The 26398-nt window shown below is 39.5% G+C and overlaps 1 protein-coding gene across 1 annotated transcript in view; it reads left to right on the top strand.

Annotated features, from left to right (window-relative positions):
- Nucleotides 1–26398, top strand: part of LOC115514197 (phospholipid-transporting ATPase IB-like) — a 74706-nt gene that overhangs the window by 43666 nt on the left and 4642 nt on the right. Inside the window, exons 15-17 of the mRNA XM_032592725.1 lie at nucleotides 2632–2804; nucleotides 9917–10100; nucleotides 24344–24454. Coding sequence (XP_032448616.1) covers nucleotides 2632–2804; nucleotides 9917–10100; nucleotides 24344–24454 — 468 coding nt within the window. The remainder of the gene's footprint in view (nucleotides 1–2631; nucleotides 2805–9916; nucleotides 10101–24343; nucleotides 24455–26398) is intronic.

Here is a 26398-nt window from a genome sequence, read left to right as displayed (position 1 = left end):
ATACACTTGCTTTACATAATGAAGCAGATAATGCAATTTTCCCGTATAATGTGCTGCAGGTTGTGCTGTGCAGAATTTTACATCATTAACGTTGGCAAATTGCTCAGGTAGTCATGTTCTAGAGTGAACCATGTTGGAGGAATTATCTTCACTCCTGTTAACATTGGCAGCAGGAGGACTGGTAAAGAAAAATAATTTAGGAGTGGAAGAAAAAAAATAAGATGTTAAGACTGTTAAGCTTTAGCTCCAAGCATTTACATGTTCCAAGTAACTGTAAAATTGAAAGCAATATAGTAATCAGAAAAGCACCAAGTTTTGTGTTCAGTGATGAAATGAAGTATGAGAAGAGTTATTAACGTAGAGGAAAACTTCAATTTTGCCAGATTAGTTTGGGGTCAACAAAATAACTGCAGTCATTTGAGATCACTGATGGGGTATGTAGTCCGCTATGTGGAGAAAGCAGAAGTGGAAATGTTGACTATGATACACGTATAGTACATATTATAGCTCTGACACAGTATGAAATCAAATTTTAAGTGTCTGAATTTCATCTGTTTTTAGACCTGCAGGTTTCTATAAAGGCCTTGGTAATTCAAGGATTATTAAATTACCTTTTATTTCAGGAAACACAGTAATTTCATTTGAGTAATGAGTAATGAAGGCCTTCTGAGGAAAATAGGAAGGAGGATTGTTTCATTAAAGCTTTTGGAGCTTCATACCTGTTATGTTTTAAAATTTTTCCCCAGGTGCCACATCTTGTTAAAATTTCATTCATTAACATGTTTAAGAAAAGTACAGATCATTAAAAAAAACCTCTCATTTCTACAGATGACTGAATAGAACTGAAAAGTGTAGTTAAGCAAAATAGTTAAAAAATAATCTTTTAAATATGATTTAGTATTTTATGGCACTCATTTCACACAGTCAAAGAAATAAAAGAGTTGGCAACAGTCAAGAAGCCTTTTGGCACACTTATTAGTTCACTAATCTTGCAACAGAAAGTGGTAACTGATACTATTTTTATTTCACTTGTATTTGATGAAGGAATTTTCTTTAGCATTAATCTGCATGACTTATAGTTTTATTATGTATTTTCCTTAAAATACTCCACTATCTGAATTTTCTACTCTGCTACTGGCATGGGGAGTCATTTCTCTAAAATTTTGAGCTTTCAACAGTTTATGTGAATTATGAAGGAAAGGAAGGATGAACTGAGGAAAATAAGCTAAGGGAGGTGACTCCCACATATCTTAAATTGAACGAGTCTCTAAAACTTCTATACTTCCTCCTTAGAAACTGGAGACTCAGTTTTGTAGAGTTCACTCCCATTATTTTGTTCCCACCTTTGACATTTTTCTCAAAAATTCTCTGAACTTTCTGGTATGCTAGCACCCATTTGTATTTTCCAGCTAATATGAATTCACTCTTCTATACCGTTTAAAAAGCAGCTTTATTGAGATATGATCCACAAAAATTGTTTAATGTGTACAATTCAGTCTGTTTTAATATTTTTACACATACATGCAACCGTCACCACAGTCAACTTTTAGAACACTTTGATCACCTCTAAATAAAATCTCCAGGGGCGCCTGGGTGGCGCAGTCGGTTAAGCGTTTGACTTCAGCCAGGTCACGATCTCGCGGTCTGTGAGTTCGAGCCCCACGTCAGGCTCTGGGCTGATGGCTCGGAGCCTGGAGCCTGTTTCCGATGCTGTGTCTCCCTCTCTCTCTGCCCCTCCCCCGTTCATGCTCTGTTTCTCTCTGTCCCAAAAAAAAAAAAAATAAAAAAAAACAAAAACAAAAAAACGTTGAAAATCTCCATACTCTTTAGTTACCATTTCTCTTATCTTCCTTCCCCCACCCTAAACAACCACTAATCTACTTTGATAGATCAGGGTCCCTATATGCTTCAAACTCTATGGGTTTGCTTATTCTTGACTTTCATGTGAATTGAGTCATAATAACATAGTCTTTTGTGACTGGCTTCTTTCAGTTACTGTATTTTTAAGGTTCATCCATGTTGTAGAATGCATTAATACCTCATGACTTTTTGATGGCTAAAGAATATTCCATTGTATGGATATTCATACAATATTTTGTTTCTCCATTCATCAGGTTGTTTTCACTTGTAGGCAATTGTGAATGGTGCTGCTATAAACATTCACGTACAAGTTTTGTGTAGATGCAGGTTTTCACTTGTCTTGGGTGTAGAAGCCTACGAGTGGTGTTGCTGGGTCATCTGGTGAACTCATGCTTACCCATCTGTAGTACTGTTAGACTATTTTCCAAAGTGGCTACATCATTTTACATTCCAGCCAGCAGTGTTTGAGAGTTTTGGGTTTCTCTAAATCCTGATCAACATTTACTGTCTGGCTTTTTGATTCTAGTTATGCTAATAGGTATAAAGTAGTATCTCACTGTGGTTTCTATTGGCATTTCACTGGTGATCTATGATGTCACTCTTCTTTTCATGTTATTCACTTTTTCATTTCAGTGAGATATTTGAAGGGAAGAATGAGGTAAAAAGTATGCCTCCGTCTACCATATTGATTCAGAAAGTCTTTATATTTATATATTTATATATAAAATGAGAAAAATAAGTGGTTCCCCCCCACCCCCCACTCTGTTTTAGGCAACACAACAAGCAGTTAATCAGAACTGTCAAGATCTTGGAATCCTGTTAGGTGAAGAAAATGACCTGGCCCTCATCATTGACGGTGAAACACTGAAGTATGCCTTCCATCCTGAAGTTAAGAGGAGCTTTGTCAATTTGGCCCTCTCATGTAGAGCAGTATTATGTTGTAGGTAAGGATATATCCACTGTTCTTTTCCCTTCCCTGCTATATTTAACATAAACATGTAAAGAAAATGTAGACATGGAAATAGGAGTTTTTGTAGAGGAAAAGTTCCTTATTGATAAAATATATGTTCAAATTGGAGAGAGATATCTGAGTTTAATTCTAATTGTCAAACTTAAGATGTACTAGAAAACAGATTATAATTTTTCAATGATAAATTATTGATGTATTGACCAGATAAAAGGTGTCTTCAGTAAGAACAAAGGTCCTCTATTTAATAAAAAAATTATTTCTATTAAAAAAAAATTTAATGCTTATTTGACAGAGAGAGAGAGACAGCATGAGCAGGGGAAGGACAGAGAAGGAGACACAGAATCCGAAGCAGGCTCCAGGCTCTGAGCTGTCAGCACAGAGCCTGACATGGGGCTCAAACTCACAAACCGGGAGATCATGACACGAACCAAACAAAGGCAGATGCTTAATTGACTGAGCCACCCAGGCGCCCCTATTTTTTTTTTATGTTTATTTATTTATTTATTTTTGAGAGAGAGACAGAGTATGAGTGGGAGAGAGGCAGAGAGGGAGGGAGACACAGAATCCGAAGCAGGCTCCAGGCTCCCAGCTGTCGGCACAGAGCCCAACATGGGGCTTGAACTCACCAACCTTAAGATCATGACCTGAGCTGGTGTCGAACATTTGACCTGTTAAGCCTCCCAGGTGCCCCAAAGGTCCTCTATTTATAGTGAGGGGCATATCTGAAAAAATTCTGACACCTAGAGAGAAATGAAGTTATCGGTGTTACTGGAAATCTAAACATCAATTTAAAAACGGAAATCATGTACAACAAAGATGGATGGAGCTAAGAAAATAAACTAAGTACAGAGTAATTGTTCCTTTCTCCTGAATAAAAATATTAACTGGGCCAATTATGAAGACATTTTGATGCCTTGGACTTCTAAGTATTGATTTAGACGGTTTTCTCAGTCGTCAGGTTCCCTATATGCTTCAAATGTCTCCCCCCGGTGTCCTTCTTTGTTCACATTCATTCAGCATCAGCTACAAGAATTCGGCAGGTTCTGTTCTTTATTGCACTCTCACTTGTCACGACTGTAGTTTAGCCTTCAGGATTCTTTGTGACATAGCCTTCCATTAGTTAGAACCGAAATGACAGAAAGCGAAGTCAAATTCGCCTTTGGGCCAGAAGGGAATTTATTAGCTCACATAGTTGAAAATTCTGTTGGCAAAGCCAACTTCAAGGGAAGCAAGCAAATTTATCAACAGTTCGCCAGAATTATTTTTCTTTTCACTATTTAGACTTTATGGAACCATTTTCGTTTTGCATTCTAACAATATTTTAAGGAGTGTTTGCGGTCTCTCCACCTGAACCTCCTACTCATGCTGGAGGAAGCCATGAAAGGACATCATCGAAGAGGAGAGAAAACGTGGGCTAATTTTGCCACAAAGGATGGACATTCCAGCAGTTGGCCTGCAGTGACCTAGTGGTGGTTGGTCCTAAATCTGGCCTTACTCGTGGTTTGTTGCAGGGTTCCAATGTTGTCCCCCTTTTGATCCGTCTGGTGCAGGCTTTATCCCCAGGCCAGATCCCCTTTTGGCAGCAAGTTCGGGGTTGAGAGACCTCGCATCTTCATAGGACTGCATCCAGGGGAAGTTTCACATCCGCTTCTCCCATAAATCTCAGCAAATGGGACATCGTGCTGGGCTCTGAAAGATGCTTGCTGCCGGCAGCCTGAGACGAAAACAAAGGGATCGTATATACGTGCTGGTAACAGTGGGAAGAGCTGTTCTACCCCTAGGTCCAAAGGGATTGGAGGAGCGGAGGGGTCACTGTGCCTGGACGGAAAGAGTCCTTCAGAGCCGGTTGCCTCTAGAGGAGCAGTGAGCGGCAGGAGACAGACACAGCCACCTGGAGCGGATGTGGCAGGGAGGAGCAGGGGAATGTCCAACTTGACCTCACTCTCCTCCCTGTCCAGCTCCTGCAGGGGTCGCTTGTCAGCCCACCGCGACACCAACTCTCAATTATCCAGGTTTAGTTTTTCCCCTTAGTCCCGTCATCCCTTTAAGGGTCCCCATTGGAGGAACAGTAAACATAAATGAACACAAAACTGAAGTCTGTTGACTGAGGTACGTCCTGAATGATGGAAACAATTTGGTATGGACCTGGCTGAAACTGTACTTTGCAGAGGGGAGTGGTGGTGGAGAAGGAGAGGAGAGTCTGTCTCTCACTTTCTTCATGGCTTCCAACTTTTATGACTGAGTTTTTCTGTATATTCTACTAAAATTTCATGAAGAATTTCTAGTCTGTACTCATGAAAGACATCTGTCTGTGGTTTTATCTCAACTTTTTAAGTGGCTTTGTTATCACATCGTTCTAACCCGATAAACTGATTTGGGAGGTGTTTCTTTGTCCTGTTTTCTATACTTTCTGTAGTGTTTGGTATGATTTCTTCCTGAAATGTTTGACAGACTTCACTGTCGATGATACCACCTGGACCTGGACTTTGTAGGAAGGCTCTGATGAGTAATTCAATTTAGGAAGCAAGTATTTTCTACTACTTCTTCAAGTTTGTGATTTGTGTCTTTCAAGGGATTTGTCCATTTGTTCTAGCTGTCAAACTTGTTGGCATGAAGTTTTTCACAATATTCCTTTATTTATTTGTTACTTTTGTGTGACGTGTGGTGGTGTTCCTTCCCTTCCTCATATGGATAATTTACTCTTTTTTTCCTTGATCAGTCAGGGCTTTACCAGTTTTGCTGATATTTTCAAAAGGCCAACTCCATGGTCTGTCCAGTTTTTTATTTATATTCTGATATATATTTATAATGTATATGTAATGTTATGTATATATAACATTAATATGATGTAATATATGTGTATTATAATATATAATGATACCATATTCTGATAGACAATATAATATATACTCATCTGGATTATTTTCTACTTTTACCTTACTTTGGATTGAACTCATTTTTTCTCATTCCCTTAAGGTAAAAACTTTTATCACTGATTTAAAATTTTTTTATTTTCTACTATAAGCATTTCAAAATATAAGTCTTTAAGCACTGATGTAATGACATTTCACAAATTCTGATATGTTGTGTTTTCATTATTCAGTTCCAAGTACGGTATTTTCTAATTTCTCTTGATTTCCTTTTTGACTCATGGGCTATTTAAAAGTATCGAATTCTCACACATTTGGGTATATTCCCTGTTATTGATTTCTAACTTAAAGCTATTATCAAAGAAAATACTTGGTTGATTTTTTTTCTTTGGTACTTTGTCACTCTCTTGTCTTCTGGCTCCCTTGTTTCTGGTGAGAAATTCACGCTGTTGTTACCCTGTATGTGATGTGTCATTTTCCTACTTTCTAGATTTTCTCTTTGTTACTGGGTTTCATTCATTTAGCTATGTTGGCTCTAAATGTGGTTCTTATTGTATTTATTCTACTTCGGATTCAATGGATCCCTAAATTAATGTTTTGTTTTGTTATTACCAGATTGGAAAGTTTTCAACCATTATTTTCTCAGGGTTTTTTTTTGTTTTTTGTTTTTGTTTTTGCTACTTTTGTTTCCTTTGCTTCGGGACTCCAATCACATGTATGATTGAATGCTTGATGTTGATTACAGACAGACCCGTGGCACTGCCACTGCATTTTCAATTTCAACTCCTTTCTTTTTGGATTGCGTATTTTCTATTGATGTAACTTCAGATTCACTAATTTCTTCCACTCAGATCTGATCTTAAGTTATGAAGTGTATTGTTCACTTCATCCCAGAGTTTCTAATTTTTTTTTAATAGTTTCCATTCTTCTGTTGGGATATCCTGTTTGTTGACTCATAATTATCATAATTTTCTTTCTTTGAACATATTTTAATTCTGTGAGCGTATTTATAATGCTGCTTTGAAGTCTTTGCTAACTCTTATATCAGGTCTATTCTCAGTCAGGCTGCTTTGTTCACTGTGAATGAAAACAAATACCCTTAAGTTTCTTGGCACATCTAGTGATTTTGTTTTATTTAGAGTAAAAGTGGCTATTGTGGAAAAATACAGTGTAGTCTATCTGGATTCTAATTTACTCTTCTGCATTTTGTTGGCCCAGTGTTTTAGTAATTTGCCTGGACTCAGACTGTCAAGTATGTTTCCCTGTTCATTTGCAGTTACTGGTATCTTTCCTCAGCCTTTTTTTTTTTTTCCTTAAGCCTGCCTTCCCAGGAGTTTCTCCTGTGCAGAGTTTAGTCATCACGCAGTTATTTGGCCAAGTTTGTGCCTAGACAAGTCATAGTCTGACGCTCCTACCCTTGATGCTAGGGCCATATGCTGGTTGCAGGAAGGCTTTCAGAGGCACAACATGAAAGCCTCTCTGGGCTCTTTCCTGCATATCCTTACTTTAGTGGTCAGTTCTGAATACGGGCAAGTTGATGACCTCAGCCCTCCCGTGATTCTTTTGTTGCACAATCTCCCTGTTACATTTCTAGCTGGTTTCCTGCCCTCCCTGAACTGAGAGAGCCACCCCAATTGGTTAAGATGTGGGTGTTCATTATCTGCTCCAAACCACGTCCGCCATGTCTTGGGTAGTGCCACCTCTATGGACATTTGGGCTCTTTTCATAATTTGGCTGTTGTTGATAATGCTGCTATAAATCATGGTGCACGTGCCCCTTCAACTCCATATTTTTGTATCCTTTCGGTAAATACCTAATAGTGCAATTGCTAGGTTGTAGGGTAGTTCTATGTGTAACTTTCTAAGGAACAGAGTAGCTGTACCAGTTTGCGTTCCCACCAACAGTGTATGAGTGTTCCCCTTTCTCTACGTCTTGCCAACAACTGATCAGAATTGATGTGGAGCTTTGGCAAAAGGCCCTGAACCACCTCACAAAAGGGCTGAAGGATTCAAGGATGTTTAGCAAGGGGAGGAGAAGGCTTAGTTGGGCCCCTGTAGTTCTCTTTTCATATTTGGAGAGCTTCACTGGCTCAAACGATAGAATTAAGATTTGACAGTATGAAGAGTCAAATTTGGTATTAATATGAGGTACGTTTTCTTTTTTTTTCTTCACAAATATCATAGTTTAAATATAAAAGTACTTGCCAGACAAAATGGTGAAGTTATTATCATTGTAGTTATTGCAGTAAAAAAAAAAAAACAAAAACAGTGTCTCTAGATGGAGACTAAACTTAGAAATGGTTTCCAGAACATCCTCTACTTCAGCAACTTTTCACATTGTATCTACAGTGTATTAATGTTAACTCACATTTTCCTCATTATGAAACCAAAGGTTTTCCGTCTGTGCTTCTGTCTTAAAATTTGGAGTGTGTTCTAGTCAAGGGAACTTTATCTCCTCAGTTTTTAATAATCTCACCTGAAATTTGAAAGGTTGAGATTTAAATTAGTTTTTAGGAGCTGTTTTGTGGGAAGGGGATGAACACTCACTCACTAGAAAATAAAACCTTTGTGTGTCCCTGATCATTTTGGATAGAGGTATGTAGCCAATTTATTTAGTGAATGAATACATAAGTGATAAATAAGAGAGAAAAAAATTTGCTTCTCTTTCCTTGGAATGTCTGTTAAGTATCTTGTGTAGACAGGGTCTGCTAGTCTGAAATATTTGAGGAATACGAAATTTGCTTTTGTAGCTTGTCTGGGTTAAAAGAAAGGATCAACAGTATCCTCATCTGCACTGGACACATCCACGGGAAAGAAGCAAACATTTGTTATTTTCAGTCACTTACCTTTGGATTGTTATTGTCACCACAGACTCCTGACTGAGATCTTCATGCTTCCTTCATGTCTCCTTGTAAAGTTCACTTGAGGGTAGTTTGATTTTCCTAGGCTACTCCACATATTTATCCTTTGGGGGAAATGCCTTTATACAGGTTTAGAAACGGATCTTCACTTCTTGCTCTCATGTAGCGAGATGATGTAAATTAAGATAGCAGGCCAGTGTTAGAAACAGGGAGCCGTGGGGAGAATGGCAAATTGAAGAGTTTGTCTCCATGTAAACTAGACAACTGATACTGTGTATTTCTTTGGGGACGTTAAAGAAGTTACTGTGTGCTTTCTTTGCTTTACTTCTTATTTTGGGTGGGCGGGGGAGGGAACTTTAAAAAGTTTTGAGTATAGCTGATACACAATGATACATTAGTTTCAGGTGTACAACGCGACTGGCAATCTCTCTGTTACGCTGTGCTCACCACAAGCGAGCTACCATCTGTCATCACACAACATTACTACAATATCACTGGCTCTGTTCCCTGTGCTGTGCCTTTTATTCTCGTGACTTCTGTTCCATCCGAAAGTGTGTACCTTCCACCCCCTTTCACCCATATTGCCCATCCCTTCACCCCACAGCCTCTACCAGCCATCAGGTTGTTCTGTGTTTATAGGTCTGATTCTGCTTTTTGTTTGTTTATTCATTTATTTTTTTTTATTTTTTTTTATTTATTTATTTTTTTTTTTAAGTATTTTTTTTTTTTTTACGTTTATTTATTTTTGGGACAGAGAGAGACAGAGCATGAACGGGGGAGGGGCAGAGAGAGAGGGAGACACAGAATCGGAAACAGGCTCCAGGCTCTGAGCCATCAGCCCAGAGCCCGACGCGGGGCTCGAACTCGCGGACCGCGAGATCGTGACCTGGCTGAAGTCGGACGCTTAACCGACTGCGCCACCCAGGCGCCCCTTATTTTTTTTTTCAATGTTTATTTATTTTTGGGACAGAGAGAGACAGAGCATGAACGGGGGAGGGGCAGAGAGAGAGGGAGACACAGAATCGGAAACAGGCTCCAGGCTCCGAGCCGTCAGCCCAGAGCCCGACGCGGGGCTCGAACCCACAGACCGCGAGATCGTGACCTGGCTGAAGTCGGACGCTCAACCGACTGCGCCACCCAGGCGCCCCTATTCATTTATTTTAGATTGGTGGGTGGAACGTTTTTATATCTGTTAAAAGCTTGATCAGTGTATTGGAAAATTTATCCGTAGCTGTCATTTAAAGGTGGTTAGTGTAGATTACCGTTGACTCCATGTTAAAGGCTTTTACGACAAGGTGAAGTAAAACGAACCAACATAAAACACTGAAAAGTGGTGATTGCTGTCTTCTTTTTCAGGTTATCTCCCCTCCAGAAGGCAGAAATAGTCGACGTGGTTAAGAAGCACGTAGGGGCCATCACTCTTGCCATCGGGGATGGTGCCAATGACGTTGGGATGATCCAGATGGCCCACGTGGGTGTGGGAATCAGTGGGAACGAGGGTATGCAGGCCACCAACAACTCAGATTTTGCCATTGCACAGGTCAGTGGTGTGGGCACGTCGAGTGCATGAGGTCTACCCTACTCTTTAAGCTGCTCTTCATATGCAACTACCAGAACATTTGGGGTTAAGTTTTGTCCTTATACAGTTTGCAGCAAAAAGGTTTTTCTTGAGCAGTTATGGGTTTGGTCCGACTGATACCACTGAGGGTCTGTAGCTCTGCTAATATAATCTCTAAATCCCCAGTCTCTTCAATCTGTCATGTGTGCTTTACTTTGTGGCATCTCTTGATGAATATTTCTTGAAGACTTATAATCTCCCAATTTCTGCTTTTTAAAAGTAGGCACCGCCCCTTGGCAGATCTGAAAAAAATAGACTGTATATTTTAGTGTAGCTTCACAGCAAAATTGAGCAGAAGATATAGAGTTCCCATATATCCCCTGCCCCTACCCCCACCAGCCTTCCCCCCGCCATCAACGTCCTCTGCCAGAATGGTACATTTGTTATAACTTATGAACCTACATTGACACATCATCGTGCAAAGTCCACAGTTTACATTAGGGTTCACTCTTGGTGTCGTGCATTCTGTAGGTCTGGAGAAATGTATAATGACAAGTACCTATCATCACAGTACCATACAGAGTAATTTCACTTCCTTAAGAGTCCTCTGCACTCTGCCTATTCATCGTTCCCTCTACACTAACTTTGGCAACCACTGATCTATTTACTATCTCCATAGTTTTGCCTTTTCCACAATGTCCTATTCATACAGCATGTAGCCTTCTCCAACTGGCTTCTTTCACTGAGTAATATGCATTTAAGTACCCTTCATGTCTTTTATGACTTGATAGCTCATTTCTATTTAGCGATGAATAATATTCTACTTTCTGGATGTACAATACTTTGTTTATCCATTCACCTACTGAAAAACATCTTGGCTATTTCCAACTTTGGGCAGTTATTAATAAAGCTGCTACAAATATCCATGTGCAGGTTTCTGCATGTGGACATAAATTTTCAACTCCTTTGGATTTATACCAAGGAGTGCAACTGCTAGATCATATAGTAAAAGTATAAAAGTATGTTTAGTTTTGTAAGAAACTGCCAAACTGCCTTCCACAGTAGCGGTACCATTTACCGGAATGCATTCAAGAAGAGTGTGTGGCCTGTGATGTACAGCCCCTGCGTATTTGTAATATCCAAGCTGTTTAATAAGAACACTTCCTGCTTCTACATATTAACATTTTGACTTTTGAAGAATATTTTAATCAATGTGAGATCAGCTTTTAACGGATACAATATTTTCACCACAGTTGAGCAACTAACAAGAAGACTTTTCATTCACTCTTGGTGAATTCGGGAGCCACATGTAATTCTTGAACAGCTCCCTAGGAATAATCCCATACTTTGAGTAGAACATCCCTGCTGGGGCTATTCTTGTGGTGGCTGTCTTTGAGAGGCTAGATGATTTAGTACCCTGTCCACAGGTAAGCAGGTGCCTGAAACTGGGGTGGTAACAAAACGGATTCCTAGGATTCTACAGCATAGATGGGGAGTGTATTACCCCAGTGTTTGAATCAGATCCATTCTGATTAAGTGTTCTAGTTTTACAACAGGGAAAACTAAGGCTCCTGTGTGCTAGAGTATCTGGGTTGCGAGAAGTGTCCGTAAACTACGATCAAAGCACCCGTGTCTGTAAACAGGGAAATGACCACACCAGACTCTCCTGATCCTGTCCTAAACTGTTCTAAATGCCGTCGGGATACATGCTTCCGATGATCTCAGCAGTTATATGTGACATAAGCCTTGAACTGGTAAACACTGTGCACACACCAGGCTGGCCAGTATCAGGTATCCTGGGGATCCAGGGAAATATTTCTCCTTTTTTGGCTTGTTCTTTTTAGATTCCACATTGTAAGTGAAATCTTATGGTATTTATCTTTTCCTGTTGGAATTACTTCACTTCACACAACACCCGCCAGGTCCATTCATATTGTCACAAATGGCAAGAGTTTATTCTTTCTTATGTCTGATATTCCCATTACACACACACACACACACACACACACACACACACACACACACCCCACATCTTCCTTATCCATTCATCTACTGATGGACACTGAGGTTGCTTCCCTATCTTGGCTATTGTCAGTAACGCTTCAGTAAACACAGAGGTGCATATATCTTCAAATTAGTGGTTTTCTTTTCTTTGGGTAAATACACAGTAGTGAAATTACTGGATTATATGGTATTTCTATTTTTAATATTTTGAGGAGCCTCCATACCGTTTTCCACAGTGACTGCACCAGTTTGCATTCCCACCAGCGGTGCTAGAGGGTTCCCCATTCTCCACATTCTCACCAACACTCGGGATTTCTTGTCTTTTTGATTCTAGCCATTCTGACAGGTGTAAGGTGATATCTCATTGCGGTTCAGATTTCCACTACTCTGATGATTAGTGATGTTGAGAATCTTTTCATGTGTTTGCCTGCCATCATATATCTTCTTTGCAAAAGTGGCTATTGTCCTCTCATTTTTTAAAAAAGTACTTAGGGCGCCTGGGTGGCGCAGTCGGTTAAGCGTCTGACTTCAGCCAGGTCAGGATCTCGCGGTCTGTGAGTTCGAGCCCCGCGTCGGGCTCTGGGCTGATGGCTCGGAGCCTGGAGCCTGTTTCCGATTCTGTGTCTCCCTCTCTCTCTGCCCCTCCCCCGTTCATGCTCTGTCTCTCTCTGTCCCAAAGATAAATAAACGTTGAAAAAAATAAAAAAAAATATAAAAAAAAGTACTTAAACTCCAGTTAGTTAACATACAGTGTAATATTAGTTTCAGGTGTAAATATAGTGATCCAACACTTCCATTCAGTACCCAGTGTACATCATAACAAGTGCCCTCCTGAATCCCATCACCTATTTGACCCATCCCCCACCCACTTTTGCCCATTTTTAATTGGATGTTTTGCAGCTTTTTTGGTGTTAGGTTGAGTAACTTCATTATATATTTTGAATATTAACTTCTTTTCAAAGACACCATTTTCAAATGTCTTCTCCCACTCAGTAGGCCTTTTCATTTTGTTGATGGTTTCCTTTGCTGTGTAAAAGATTTTTGTTTTGATACAGTCCCAATGGTTTATTTTTGCTTTTGTTTTCCTTGCCTGGGGAGATATGTCTAGAAAAGTGTTGCTAAGGTCAATGTCCGGGAGATTACTGCCTTTCTTTTCTTTTTTTCCTTTTTTCAAGTTTTTAAATTTAAATTCCAGTTAGTCAACACACAGTGTAATATTAGTCAAGGTGTAGAATTTAGTGATTCATCAAATACAACACCCAGTGCTCATCACTAGTGCCCTGAGTTTCAGGCCTCACATTTAGGGCATTTTATTTTGAGTTTATTTTTCCACATCATGTGAGAAAGTGGTCCAGTTTCATTCTTTTGCATGTAGCTGTCCAGTTTTTCCAACACATTTTTTTGAAGAGACTTTTTTTCCCCACTGCATATTCTTGCCTCCTTTGCTGTAGATTAATTCACCACGTAAACATGGGGGTATTTCTCAGCTCTCTCTTCTGCTCCACTGACCTGTGTCTGTTTTTGTGCCAGTACCATACTGTTTTCATTATCACAGCTTTGGAATATATCTTGAAAGATATATTGGTCTCCTTTCTCAAGACTGCTTCAGCTACTTGGGATCTTCTGTGGTTCCATACTAACTTTAGGATTATTCTATTTCTGTAAAAAATATTTAGTATTTTGACAGGGATTATATTGAATCTGTAGATTACTTTTGGTACTATGGACATTTTAACAATATTAATTTTTCTAAATTAATGGAATATTAGCATGAAATAGCTTTCCATTTCTTTGTGTCTTTTTTAGTTTACTTTATCAGTGTTCTGTAGTTTTCAGAGCACAGGACTTTTGCCTTTTTGGTTAAGTTTATTCCTGTGTATTTTATACTTTTTAAATTTAATTCTCAAACGATTTTTCTTAATTTCTCTTTCTGCCACTTTGCTAATAGTATATAGAAACACAACAGATTTCTGTATATTAATTTGGTATCCTGCAACTTGCTAAATTAATTTATAAGTTCTAATAGTTTTTTGGTGGAGTCTTTAGAATTTTCTATGTAGAGTACCATGCCATCTGCAAATACTATCAGTTTTGCTTCTTCCTTATCAATTTGGATGCCTTTTATTTCTATTTCTTGTCTGACTGCTATGGCTAGGACTCCCGGTACTATGTTGAAGAAAAGTGGTGACAGTGGACATTGTTGTCTTGTTCCTGACCTTAGAAGGAAAAACTCTCAGTTTTACAGCATTCTCTATGATGATAGTTGTGGGTTTGTCATACATGGCCTGAATTATGTTGGCATGTGTTCGCTCTAAACTTACTTTGTTGAGTGTTCTTATCATGAATGGATGCTGTATTATATTTAATGCTTTCTCTTCATCTATTAAGATGATCATATGATTTTTTCCCTTCATTTAATTAATGTGGTGTGTGTTGATTTGTGAATACTAAACTATTTTTGCATCCTTGGAATAAATTCCACTTGATTATGGTGAATGATCCTACTATATTTAATGTATTGTTGAATGCAGTTTGCTCATATTTTGTTGAGGATTTCTGTATCTTTGTTCATCAGAGATACTGGCCTATAGTTTTTTGTTTTTTGTTTTTGTTTTTTTTGGTTTTTTTTGTAGTGTCTTTGTCTGGTTTTTGTATCAGGGTAGTGCTGCCCTCAGAGAATGTATTTGGAAGCTTTCCTTCTTTCAGTGTTTTGGAATAGTTTGAAGAGAATGGGTAGAGTTCACCTCTGAAGCCATCTGCTCTGGGACTTTTGTTAGGAGTTTTTGATTGCCAATTCAATTTTGTTACACAATCTTCCAAAAGAAGAAAGAATGTTTTTAGGACTTTATTTCTCCTAGGTTGTCCAACTTCTTGGCTTGTAATTTTTTTTATAATAGTCTCTTACAATCCTTTCTATTTCTGCGATATGTTATTTCTCCTCTTTAATTTCTGATTCTGTTCATTTGAGCCCTCTCTTTTTTCCTTGGTGGAAAAAAGACTGGCCAAAGGTTGATCAGTTTGTTTATCGTTTTAAAGAACAAGGTTATGATTTCATTGATCTTTTCTATTTTTTCTTGTTTTTCATTTATTTCTGCTCTGATATTTATTATTTCCTTCTGCTATGTTTGGATTTTGTTCGTTTTTCCTTTTAGTTGTAAGGTTAGGTTTTGTTTCTTGAGGTAGGCCTATATTGCTACACATTTCCTTCTTATAACAGCTTTCACTGAGTTTCAAGGACTTGAGGCCATTGTGTTTTCATTTTCATTCCTCTCCATGTATTTTTATTTTCCTATTTGATTTCTTCATTGGTCTACTGGCTGTTTGGTACCATGTTGTTTAGGCTCCATGTGTTTGTGATTTTTCTAGTTTTTTGTTTTTTGTTTTTCCCTTGTAATTCATGTCTAGCTTCTTCATATCAGTTGTAGTCAGAAAAATGCTTAGTATGATTTTAATCTTCTTAAATTTATTTAGACTTGTTTTGTGACCTAACACATGATGTGTCCTGTAGAATGTTCCATGTGCACTTAAAAATGAATGTGTATTGTTACTGTGTTGTTTTTGGATGGTATTTTCTGTATATATTTGTTAAGTCCATCTGGTCTAATGTGTTGATTTTCTGCCTGGGTGATCTATTTACTGATGTGAGTGGGGAATTAGAGTCCCCTACTATTATTTTATTGCTGTCAAGGTTTCCCTTTGTGTCTATTAATATTTGCTTTATTTAGGTGCTCTTATGTTGGGTGCATAGATCATTACAACAATTATATCCTCTAGTTGTATTGATCCCTTTATTATTATATAGTGCCCACACTGTCTCTTGCTCCAGTATTTGATTTCAAGTCTATTTTTGTCTGATAGAAGTATTGTCCCCCCTCCCCCAGACTTTTTATTTTTTTGACTTCCATTTGCATGGCATATTTTTTTCCATCTATTCACTTTCAGTCTGTATGTGTCTTTAGGTCTGAAGTGAGTCTCTTGTAGGCGGCATATAGATAGGTCTTATTTGTTTTATCCATTTTGTCACCTTATGTTTTTTTCCAAGTGTTTAGACTGTTTACATTTAATGTAATTATTGGTAGGGATGTCTGGGTGGCTCAGTCAGTTGAGCACCTGATGTCAACTCAGGTCATCGTCTCATGGTTTGTGGTTTCGAGCCCCACGTTGGGCTCTGCGCCTATAGTGCCAAGCCTGCTTTGGATTGTCTGTCTCCCTCTCTCTCTGCCCCTCCCCTGCTCACATGCACGCTCTCTCTCTCTCAAAAATAAATACTAAAATTATTGATAGACATTTACTTATTGCTTTTTGTTGTTTTCTAGTTGGTCTTATAGTTCTCCTCTATTTCTTTCATCTTGTGTTGCTCTTTTTGCTTGTCTTTATTTCTATGTTTTGTGTATCTATTGTAAGTTTTTGGTTTATGGTTTCCATGAAGTTTTATATAACATCCTAAATATACAGCAGACTATATTAAGTTGATGGTCTCTTAAGTTTGAACTCATTTATTTTTTAGACCAGAGACAGTGTGAGTGGGGGAGAGGGAGAGAGAGAATCCAAAGCAGGCTCCACATTGTCAGCACAGAGCCCAGTGTGGGGGCTTGAATTAACGAAACCGTAAGATCATGACCTGAGCCCAAACCAAGAGTTGGATGCTTAAGTAAACCACCCAGGCGCCCCTGAACTCATTTTAAAACTCACTTTTTCTCCTACCTCCACTATTTATTTATGCTACCGTATTTTATACCTTTTCTATTGTGAATCCCCTTAATTTTTTAGAATTGATTTTACGATTTTGTCTTTTAACTTTCATACTAATTTACAAGTGATTGCTCTATGACCTTTACTGTATGTTTGCTTTTACTTAGAACATTTTTTTCTTTCATTTTTTTTTGTTTTTTCCTAATTAGGGCCTTTTGTTTTCCATTAAAGAAGTCTCTTTAACATTTCTTGTAAGGCCAGTTTAGTGGTGATGAGCTGCTTTAAGTTTTGTTTGGGAAATTTTTTATTTCTTGTTGAATTCTGAATGATAACTTTGCTGGATGGAGTATTCTTGGTTTTGGGTTTTTTCCTTTCAGAACTTTGCCTATTTATATCATGGTACTCCCATCTGGCTTGTGACATTTCTGTTGAAAAATAAGCTGATAGCATAATGGGGTTTCCCTTGTATGTTACTAGTTGTTTCTCTCTTGCTGTGTGTGTGTGTGTGTGTGTGTGTGTGTGTGTGTGTGTGTGTATATATATATATATAATTTATTGTCAAATTAGCTAACATACAGTATACACCGTGTGCTCTTGGCTTCAGGAGTAGATTCCCATGATTCATCATTTACATAAAAACCCAGTGCTCGTCCTACCAAGTGCCCTCCTCAATGCCCATCCCCCATTTCCCCACCCCCCTTCCACCCTCAGTTTGTTCTCTGTATTTAAATGTCTCTTATCGTTTGCCTCCCTCTCTGTTTATAACTACATAAATATATATATATGGCTTTTTTTCTTTCCCTTCCCCCCATGGTTTTCGGTTAAGTTTCTCATCTTCCACATATGAGTGAAAACATATGATATGTCTTTCTCTGACTTATTTCACTTAGCATAATACCCTGTTCCATCCATGTTGTTGCAAATGGCAAGATTTCATTTTCATTGCTGAGTAGTATTCCACTGTATATATATACCACATCTTCTTTATCCATTTATCAGTTGATGGACATTTGGGCTCCTTCCATAATTTGGCAATTGTTGATAGCACTGCTGTAAACATTGGGGTACATGTGCTCCTATGGATCAGCACTCCTATATCCTTTGGACAAATTCCTATTAGGAATGTTGGGTCATTCAATCTTTAATTTCTTGAGGAACCTCCACACTGTTTTCCAGAGCTGCTGCACCAGTTTGCATTTCCACCAACAATACAAGAGGATTCCCTTTCCTCCACATCCTCGCCAACATCTACTGTTTCCTAAGTTGTTAATTTTAGCCATTCTGACCTGTGTGAGGTGGTTTCTCAATGTACTTTTGATTTGTATTTCCCTTATGATGAGCAATGTTGAGCATCTTTCCATGTGTCTGTTAGCCATTTGGATGTCTTCTTTGGAAAAATGTCTATTCGTATCTTCTGCCCATTTCTTCACTGGATTACTTCTTTTTCTGGTGTTGAGTGTGGTAAGTTCTTTATAGATTTTGGATACTAGCCCTTTGTCCTATATGTCATTTGCAAATATCTTTTCCCATTCCGTTGGTTGCCTTTTAGTTTTGTTGGTTGTTTCCTTTGCTGTGCAGAAGCTTTTTATCTTCATAAGGTCCCAGTAATTCATTTTTGCTTTTAATTCCCTTGCCTTTGGGTATGTGTCGAGTAAGAGATTGCTGTGGCTGAGGTCAGAGAGGTCTTTTCCTGCTTTCCCCTCTAGGGTTTTGATGGTTTCCTGTCTCACATTCAGGTCCTTCATCCATTTTGAGTTTATTTTTGTGAATGGTGTGAGAAAGTGGTCTAGTTTCAACCTTCTGCATGTTGCTGTGCAGTTCTCCCAGCACCATTTGTTAAAGAGACTGTCTTTTTTCCATTGGATGTTCTTTCCTGCTTTGTCAAAGATTAGTTGGCCATACGTTTGTGGGTCTAGTTCTGGGGTTTCTATTCTATTCCATTGGTCTATGTGTCAGTTTTTGTGCCAATACCATGCTGTCTTGATGATGACAGCTTTGTAGTCGAGGCTAAAGTCTGGGATTGTGATGCCTCCTGCTTTGGTCTTCTTCAAAATTACTTTGGCTATTCGGGGCCTTTTGTGGTTCTATATGAATTTTAGGATTGCTTGCTCTAGTTTCGAGAAGAATGCTGGTGCAATTTTAATTGGGATTGCATTGAACGTGTAGATAGCTTTGGGTAGTATTGACATTTTGACAGTATTTATTCTTCCAATCCATGAGCAGGGAATGTCTTTCCATTTCTTTATATCTTCTTCAATTACCTTCATAAGCTTTCTATAGTTTTCAGCATACAGATCTTTTACATCTTTGGTTAGATTTATTCCTAGGTATTTTATGCTTCTTGGTGCAATTGTGAATGGGATCAGTTTCTTTGTATTTCTGTTGCTTCATGGTTAGTGTATAAGAATGCAACTGATTTCTGTACATTGAGTTTGTATCCTGCAACTTTGCTGAATTCATGTATCAGTTCTAGCAGACTTTTGGTGGAGTCTGTCGGATTTTCCATGTATAATATCATGTCATCTGCAAAAAGTGAAAGCTTGACTTCATCTTTGCCAATTTTGATGCCTTTGATTTCCTTTTGTTGTCTGATTGCTGATGCTAGAACTTCCAACACTATGTTAGACAACAGCGGTGAGAGTGGGCATCCCTGTCGTGTTCCTGATCTCAGGGAAAAAGCTCTCAGTTTTTCCCCATTGAGGATGATATTAGCTGTGGGCTTTTCATAAATGGCTTTTATGATGTTTAAGTATGTTCCTTCTATCCCAACTTTCTCAAGGGTTTTTATTAAGAAAGGGTGCTGAATTTTGTCAAAGGCCTTTTCTGCATCGATTGACAGGATCATATGGTTCTTATCTTTTCTTTTATTAATGTGATGTATCACGTTGATTGATTTGTGAATGTTGAACCAGCCCTGCAGCCCAGGAATGAATCCCACTTGATCATGGTGAATAATTCTCTTTATAAGCTGTTGAATTTGATTTGCTTGTATCTTATTGAGAATTTTTGCATCCATATTCATCAGGGATATTGGCCTGTAGTTCTCTTTTTTTACTGGGTCTCTGTCTGGTTTAGGAATCAAAGTAATGCTGGCTTCATAGAATGAGTCTGGAAGTTTTCCTTCCCTTTCTATTTCTTGGAATAGCTTGAGAAGGATAGGTATTATCTCTGCTTTAAATGTCTGGTAGAACTCCCCAAGGAAGCCATCTGGTCCTGGACTCTTATTTGTTGGGAGATTTTTGATAACTGATTCAATTTCTTCGCTGGTTATGGGTCTGTTTAAGTTTTCTATTTCCTCCTGTTTGAGTTTTGGAAGAGTGTGGGTATTTAGGAATTTGTCCATTTCTTCCAGGTTGTCCAATTTGTTGGCATATAATTTTTCATAGTATTCCCTGATAATTGTTTGTATCTCTGAGGGGTTGGTTGTAATAATTCCATTTTCATTCATGATTTTATCTATTTGGGTCATCTCCCTTTTCTTTTTGAGAAGCCTGGCTAGAGGTTTGTCAATTTTGTTTATTTTTTCAAAAAAACAACTCTTGCCTTTGTTGATCTGCTCTACAGTTTTTTAAGATTCTATATTGTTTATTTCTGCTCTGATCTTTATTATTTCTCTCCTTCTGCTGGGTTTAGGCTGCCTTTGCTGTTCTGCTTCTATTTCCTTTAGGTGTACTGTTAGATTTTGTATTGGGGATTTTTCTTGTTTCTTGAGATAGGCCTGGATTGCAATGTATCTTCCTCTCAGGACTGCCTTTGCTGCATCCCAAAGCGTTTGGATTGTTGTATTTTCATTTTCGTTTGTTTCCATATTTTTTTTTTAATTTTTTTAACGTTTATTTTTGAGACAGAGAGAGACACAGCATGAACGGGGGAGGGGCAGAGAGAGAGGGAGACACAGAATCGGAAGCAAGCTCCAGGCTCCGAGCTATCAGCCCAGAGCCCGACGTGGGGCTCGAACTCGCGGACTGCGAGATCGTGACCTGAGCCGAAGTCGGACGCTCAACCGACTGAGCCACCCAGGCGCCCCTCCATATATTTTTTAATTTCTTCTCTAATTGCCTGGTTGACCCACTCATTCGTTAGTAGGGTGTTCTTTAACCTCCATGCTTTTGGAGGTTTTCCAGACTTTTTCCTGTGGTTGATTTCAAGCTTCATAGCATTGTGGTCTGAAAGTATGCATGGTATGATTTCAATTCTTGTATACTTATGAAGGGCTGTTTTGTGACCCAGTATATGATCTTGGAGAATGTTCCATGTGCACTCGAGAAGAAAGTATATTCTGTTGCTTTGGGATGCAGAATTCTAAATATATCTGTCAAGTCCATCTGATCCAGTGTATCATTCAGGGCTCTTGTTTCTTTATTGACCATGTGTCTAGATGATCTATCCATTTCTGTAAGTGGAGTGTTAAAGTCCCCTGCAATTACCACATTCTTATCAATAAGGTTGCTTATGTTTATGAGTAACTGTTTTATATATTTGGGGGCTCCCGTATTCGGCGCATAGACATTTATAATTGTTAGCTCTTCCTGATGGATAGACCCTGTGATTATTATATAATGCCCTTCTTCATCTCGTGTTACAGCCTTTAATTTAAAGTCTAGTTTGTCTGATACAAGTATGGCTACTCCAGCTTTCTTTTGACTTCCAGTGGCATGATAAATAGTTCTCCACCCCCTCACTCTCAATCTGAAGGTGTCCTCAGGTCTAAAATGAGTCTCTTGTAGACAGCAAATAGATGGGTCTTGTTTTTTTTATCCATTCTGATACCCTATGTCTTCTGGTTGGCGCATTTAGTCCATTTACATTCGGTGTTATTATAGAAAGATACGGGTTTAGAGTCATTGTGATGTATGTTTTATGCTTGTAGCGATGTCTCTGGTACTTTGTCTCACAGGATCCCCCTTAGGATCTCTTGTAGGGTTGGTTTAGTGGTGACGAATTCCTTCAGTTTTTGTTTGTTTGGGAATATCTTTATCTCTCCTTCTATTCTAAATGACAGACTTGCGGGATAAAGGATTCTCGGCTGCATATTTTTTTCTGCTCATCACATTGAAGATCTCCTGCCAATCCTTTCTGGCCTGCCAAGTTTCAGAAGAGAGATTGGTCACGAGACTTATAGGTCTCCCTTTATATGTTAGAGCACGTTTATCTCTAGCTGCTTTCAGAATTTTCTCTTTATCCTTGTATTTTGCCAGTTTCACTATGATAAGTCGTGCAGAAGATCGATTCAAGTTACATCTGAAGGGAGTTCTCTGTGCCTCTTGGATTTCAATGCCTTTTTCCTTCCCCAGTTCAGAGAAGTTCTTAGCTATTATTTCTTCAAGTACACCTTCAGCACCTTTCCCTCTCTCTTCCTACTCTGGGATACCAATTATGCGTAGATTATTTCTTTTTAGTGCATCACTTAGTTCTCTAATTTTCCCCTCATACTCCTGGATTTTTTTATCTTTTTCCCTAATTTTATCTTCTAGTTAACCTATTCTCTCCTCTGCCTCTTCAATCCAAGCCATGGTCGTTTCCATTTCATTTTGCGTCTCGTTTATAGCGTTTTTCAGCTCCTCCTGACTATTCCTTAGTCCCTTGATCTCTGTAGCAATAGATTCTCTGCTGTCCTCTATACTGTTTTCAAGCCCAGCGATTAATTTTATGACTATTATTCTAAATTCACTTTCTGTTATATTATTTAAATCCTTTTTGATCAGTGCATTAGCTGTTGTTTTTTCCTGGAGGTTCTTTTGAGGGGAATTCTTCCGTTTGGTCATTTTGGATAGTCCCTGGAGTGGTGCGGACCTGCAGGACACTTCCCCTGTGCTGTGGTGTATAACTGGAGTTGGTGGGCGGGGCCGCAGTCAGCCCTGATGTCTGCCCCCAGCCCACCGCTGGGGCCACAGTCAGACTGGTGTGTGCCTTCTCTTCCCCCCCTCCTAGGGGCGGGATTCACCGTGGGGTGGGGTGGCCCATCTGGGCTACTTGCACACTGCCAGGCTTGTGGTGCTGGGGATCTGGCGTATTAGCTGGGGTGGGTAGGCAAGGTGCACAGGGGCAGGAGGGGCAGGCTTAGCTCGCTTCTCCTTAGGTGATCGACTTCAGGAGGGACCCTGTGGCAGCGGGAGGGAGTCAGATCCGCTGCCCGAAGTTTGGCTCCGCAGAAGCACAGAGTTGGGTGTTTGCGCGGAGTGAGCAAGTTCCCTGGCAGGAACTGGTTCCCTTTGGGATTTTGGCTGGGGGATGGGCGAGGGAGATGGCGCTGGCGAGCGCCTTTGTTCCCCGCCAAGCTGAGCTCTGTCGTCCGGGACTCAACAACTCTCCCTCCCGTTGTCCTCCAGCCCTCCCGTTCTCCGAGCAGAGCTGTTAGCTTATAAACTTCCAGATGTCAAGTCCCGCTTGCTGTTGGAACACACTCATCCTGCCCCTCGGCTTTTGCCAGCCACACTCGGGGGCTCTGCTCGGCCAGAGGGCCGCCCCTCCGCCCCAGCTCCCTCCCGCCAGTCCGTGTAGCGCGCACCGCCTCTCCGCCCTTCCTACCCTCTTCTGTGGGCCTCTCATCTGCACTTGGCTCCGGAGAATCCGTTCTGCTAGTCTTCCGGCAGTTTTCTGGGTTATTTAGGCAGATGTGGGTGGAATCTAAGTGATCAGCAGGACGCGCGGTGAGCCCAGCGTCCTCCTGTGCCGCCATCTTCCCTAGAATCCCCCTGTGTTTGTTTTTTAAGAATTAGGCAGAACAGGGGCGCCTGGGTGGCGCAGTCGGTTAAGCGTCCGACTTCAGCCAGGTCACGATCTCGCGGTCCGTGAGTTCGAGCCCCGCGTCGGGCTCTGGGCTGATGGCTCAGAGCCTGGAGCCTGTTTCCGATTCTGTGTCTCCCTCTCTCTCTGCCCCTTCCCCGTTCATGCTCTGTCTCTCTCTGTCCCCAAAATAAATAAACGTTGAAAAAAAAAAATTAAAAAAAAAATAAATTAAAAAAAAAAAAAAAAAAAAAAAAAAAGAATAAGGCAGAACAGCTGCTTCTCCTAAACTCAGAGGAATAGTCTTCTAGATGGTTGTCCTTTGTGTAGTCTCTGTGTGCCTGGGTGGACCTGTGGCTGGCATGGGATAGGATTCCTGAGGTACTCTTCCTATGTTACCATCTTGGACCACCAGACCCTGCAAGCTTTCTTTTCTTCCTCTCACCCACCCCTAAGATGCCACACCAAGCCAGTCACTAATGCAGGAGACTGAACTGATTCATGCTCAGGCCCCCATTAACAGGCTATTTCACAGCAATGATAATACTTTAAGCCACATTTTGTTTTCCTCCATCTTGCTTTGACCCAAGAGCAGCTTTGACTGTAGAGAAGATGTTATGCCATGGTGTGTGCCATTTTATACTTTTCCAAGAATGAATGTTAGCCCAAGAACTGTAAAGGGACATTTTCCTATTTCTGCCTCATCTGTCTCCAGTCTTTTGTATGTATTCTACAACAGTGGGTCTAACAAATACTTTGCTGTTTCATTTGAACTTGCCCTGACTATTGTTTCCTTCTTTTAGTTTAGCTACTTGGAGAAGCTTCTGTTGGTTCATGGAGCTTGGAATTATTTTCGAGTGACAAAATGCATATTATATTGTTTCTACAAAAATGTCGTGTTTTATGTTATTGAGGTAAGAAAAGATATGCCTTCTTTCATGAAAAAGTTAGGTCTTTCTTTGACATCATGTATGGTAGTTTAGTGTTTTGTTTTTTTCCCCATATTTGTATCATTTAAATTACCATTACACAATTCTGCTTTAGGTTTTTGCTCAAAGTTATTTGGTAAATTTGAGTCTTCTAACCACCTTCCTGACTTTAAAAAGCATTTGTATAAGCCTTAGATTTGGCTATGGAAAAATATTTTTTAGTATTTTACTTTGAAATAATTATGGATTCACAGGAAGTTCCAAAAATATTTTTTAGGAGGTCCCATGAAACAGTCACCCAATTTTCCCCAAAGACAACACCTTGAATAACTCTAGGACATGATCAAAACCAGGATATAACTGAGATTCATACTTCACAAGCTTTACCCACACTTGTGTGATTCTATGTACTTTTATCCATGTGTAGATTGATATAACCATCACAGAAATCGAGACAGACTACCCCCACCTCAGCCCCAATGATACAGACCTGTTCCATCACAAGGATCCCACTCATCCTACCCCTTTATATCCACACCCATCCGTAGCTTCTGACAGTGACTAATCTGTTCCCTATCCCTATCCTTGTTCTTTCAAGAATGTTCTAAAAGTAGGGGTGCCTGGGTGGCTCAGTTGGTTAAGCATCAGAAAAGATCTTGATTTGGGCTCAGGTCATGATCTCACAGTTCGCAAGATCAAGCCCAATGTTGGACCCTGCACTGACAGTGCAGAGCCTGCTTGAATTTCTCTCTCCCCCTCCACATGCTTTCTCTCTCAAAATAAATAAGCTTAAAAAGAAAGAATGTTATAAAAGTAGAATTGTGTACTATATAACCTTTTGAGATTGGATTTTTTTTTTTAGTCAGTATAATTCCCTTCAGATTAATCCAAGTTGTTCCCTGTATCAATCATTTGTTCCAGACCATAATATTTATCACCCACTTATTGAAGAGCATTTGTATAAAGATTTTGGGCAAACATAAGTTTTCACTTATTTAGGACAAATGTCCAAGAGTACAATTGCTGGATCATATGGTAGGTGTATATTTAGTTTTTTTTTTTTTTTCAATATTTATTTTTGACAGAGAGAGACAGAGCATGAACGGGGGAGGGGCAGAGAGAGAGGGAGACACAGAATCGGGAACAGGCTCCAGGCTCTGAGCCATCAGCCCAGAGCCTGACGCGGGGCTCGAACTCACGGACCGCGAGATCGTGACCTGGCTGAAGTCGGACGCTTAACCGACTGCGCCACCCAGGCGCCCTTTTTTTTTTTTTTTAAAGAAACTCCCAACTATTTTCAATTCCTAGAAGCAAAGTATCTGTTATTTTGTTTCTCTGGATCTTTCCCAGCATTTGTATTATCACTATTTAGTATTTTAGCCATTCTGATAGATGGTTAGTGGTATCTCATTGTGGTTTTGTTTTATTTTTATTTTATGTTAGAGAAAGAGTGTGAGTAGGGGAGAGGGGCAGAGGGAGAGAGAGAGAGAAAGAATCTTAAGCAGGCTCGACTCTGGGACTTGATCCCATGACTCTGGGATCATGACCTGAGCTGATATCAAGAGTTGGACACTCAACCAACTGAGCCACCCAGGCAGCCCCCTCATTGTGGTTTTAAATTGCATTTCTGCAGTGGCTAATGATGTTGAATATCTTCTCATATACTTATTTGCTATCAATACATCTTCTGAAATGTGTCTTCCCATCTTTTGTCTAAATTGTATAAAAACGAAATTGAGTTTTTACTGTTAATTTTTGAGAGTTCTTCACATATTTTAGACATTAGTCCTTTGGGAGATATGTAGTTTGCAAATATTTTCTTCCAGTCTGTATCATGATGTTTTGTCATATTAATAGAGTCTTTCAGAGTATAAGAGTTTTTAATTTTGAAGTGGTCCAATTTACAAATTTTCCTTTTATGGATCATGC

Source organism: Lynx canadensis, chromosome A1 (assembly GCF_007474595.2).
Source record: "Lynx canadensis isolate LIC74 chromosome A1, mLynCan4.pri.v2, whole genome shotgun sequence".
Classification (NCBI taxonomy): Eukaryota; Metazoa; Chordata; class Mammalia; order Carnivora; family Felidae; genus Lynx; species Lynx canadensis.
Note: the sequence above shows the minus strand (reverse complement) of the source record. Positions and strands in the feature narration are given on the sequence as shown.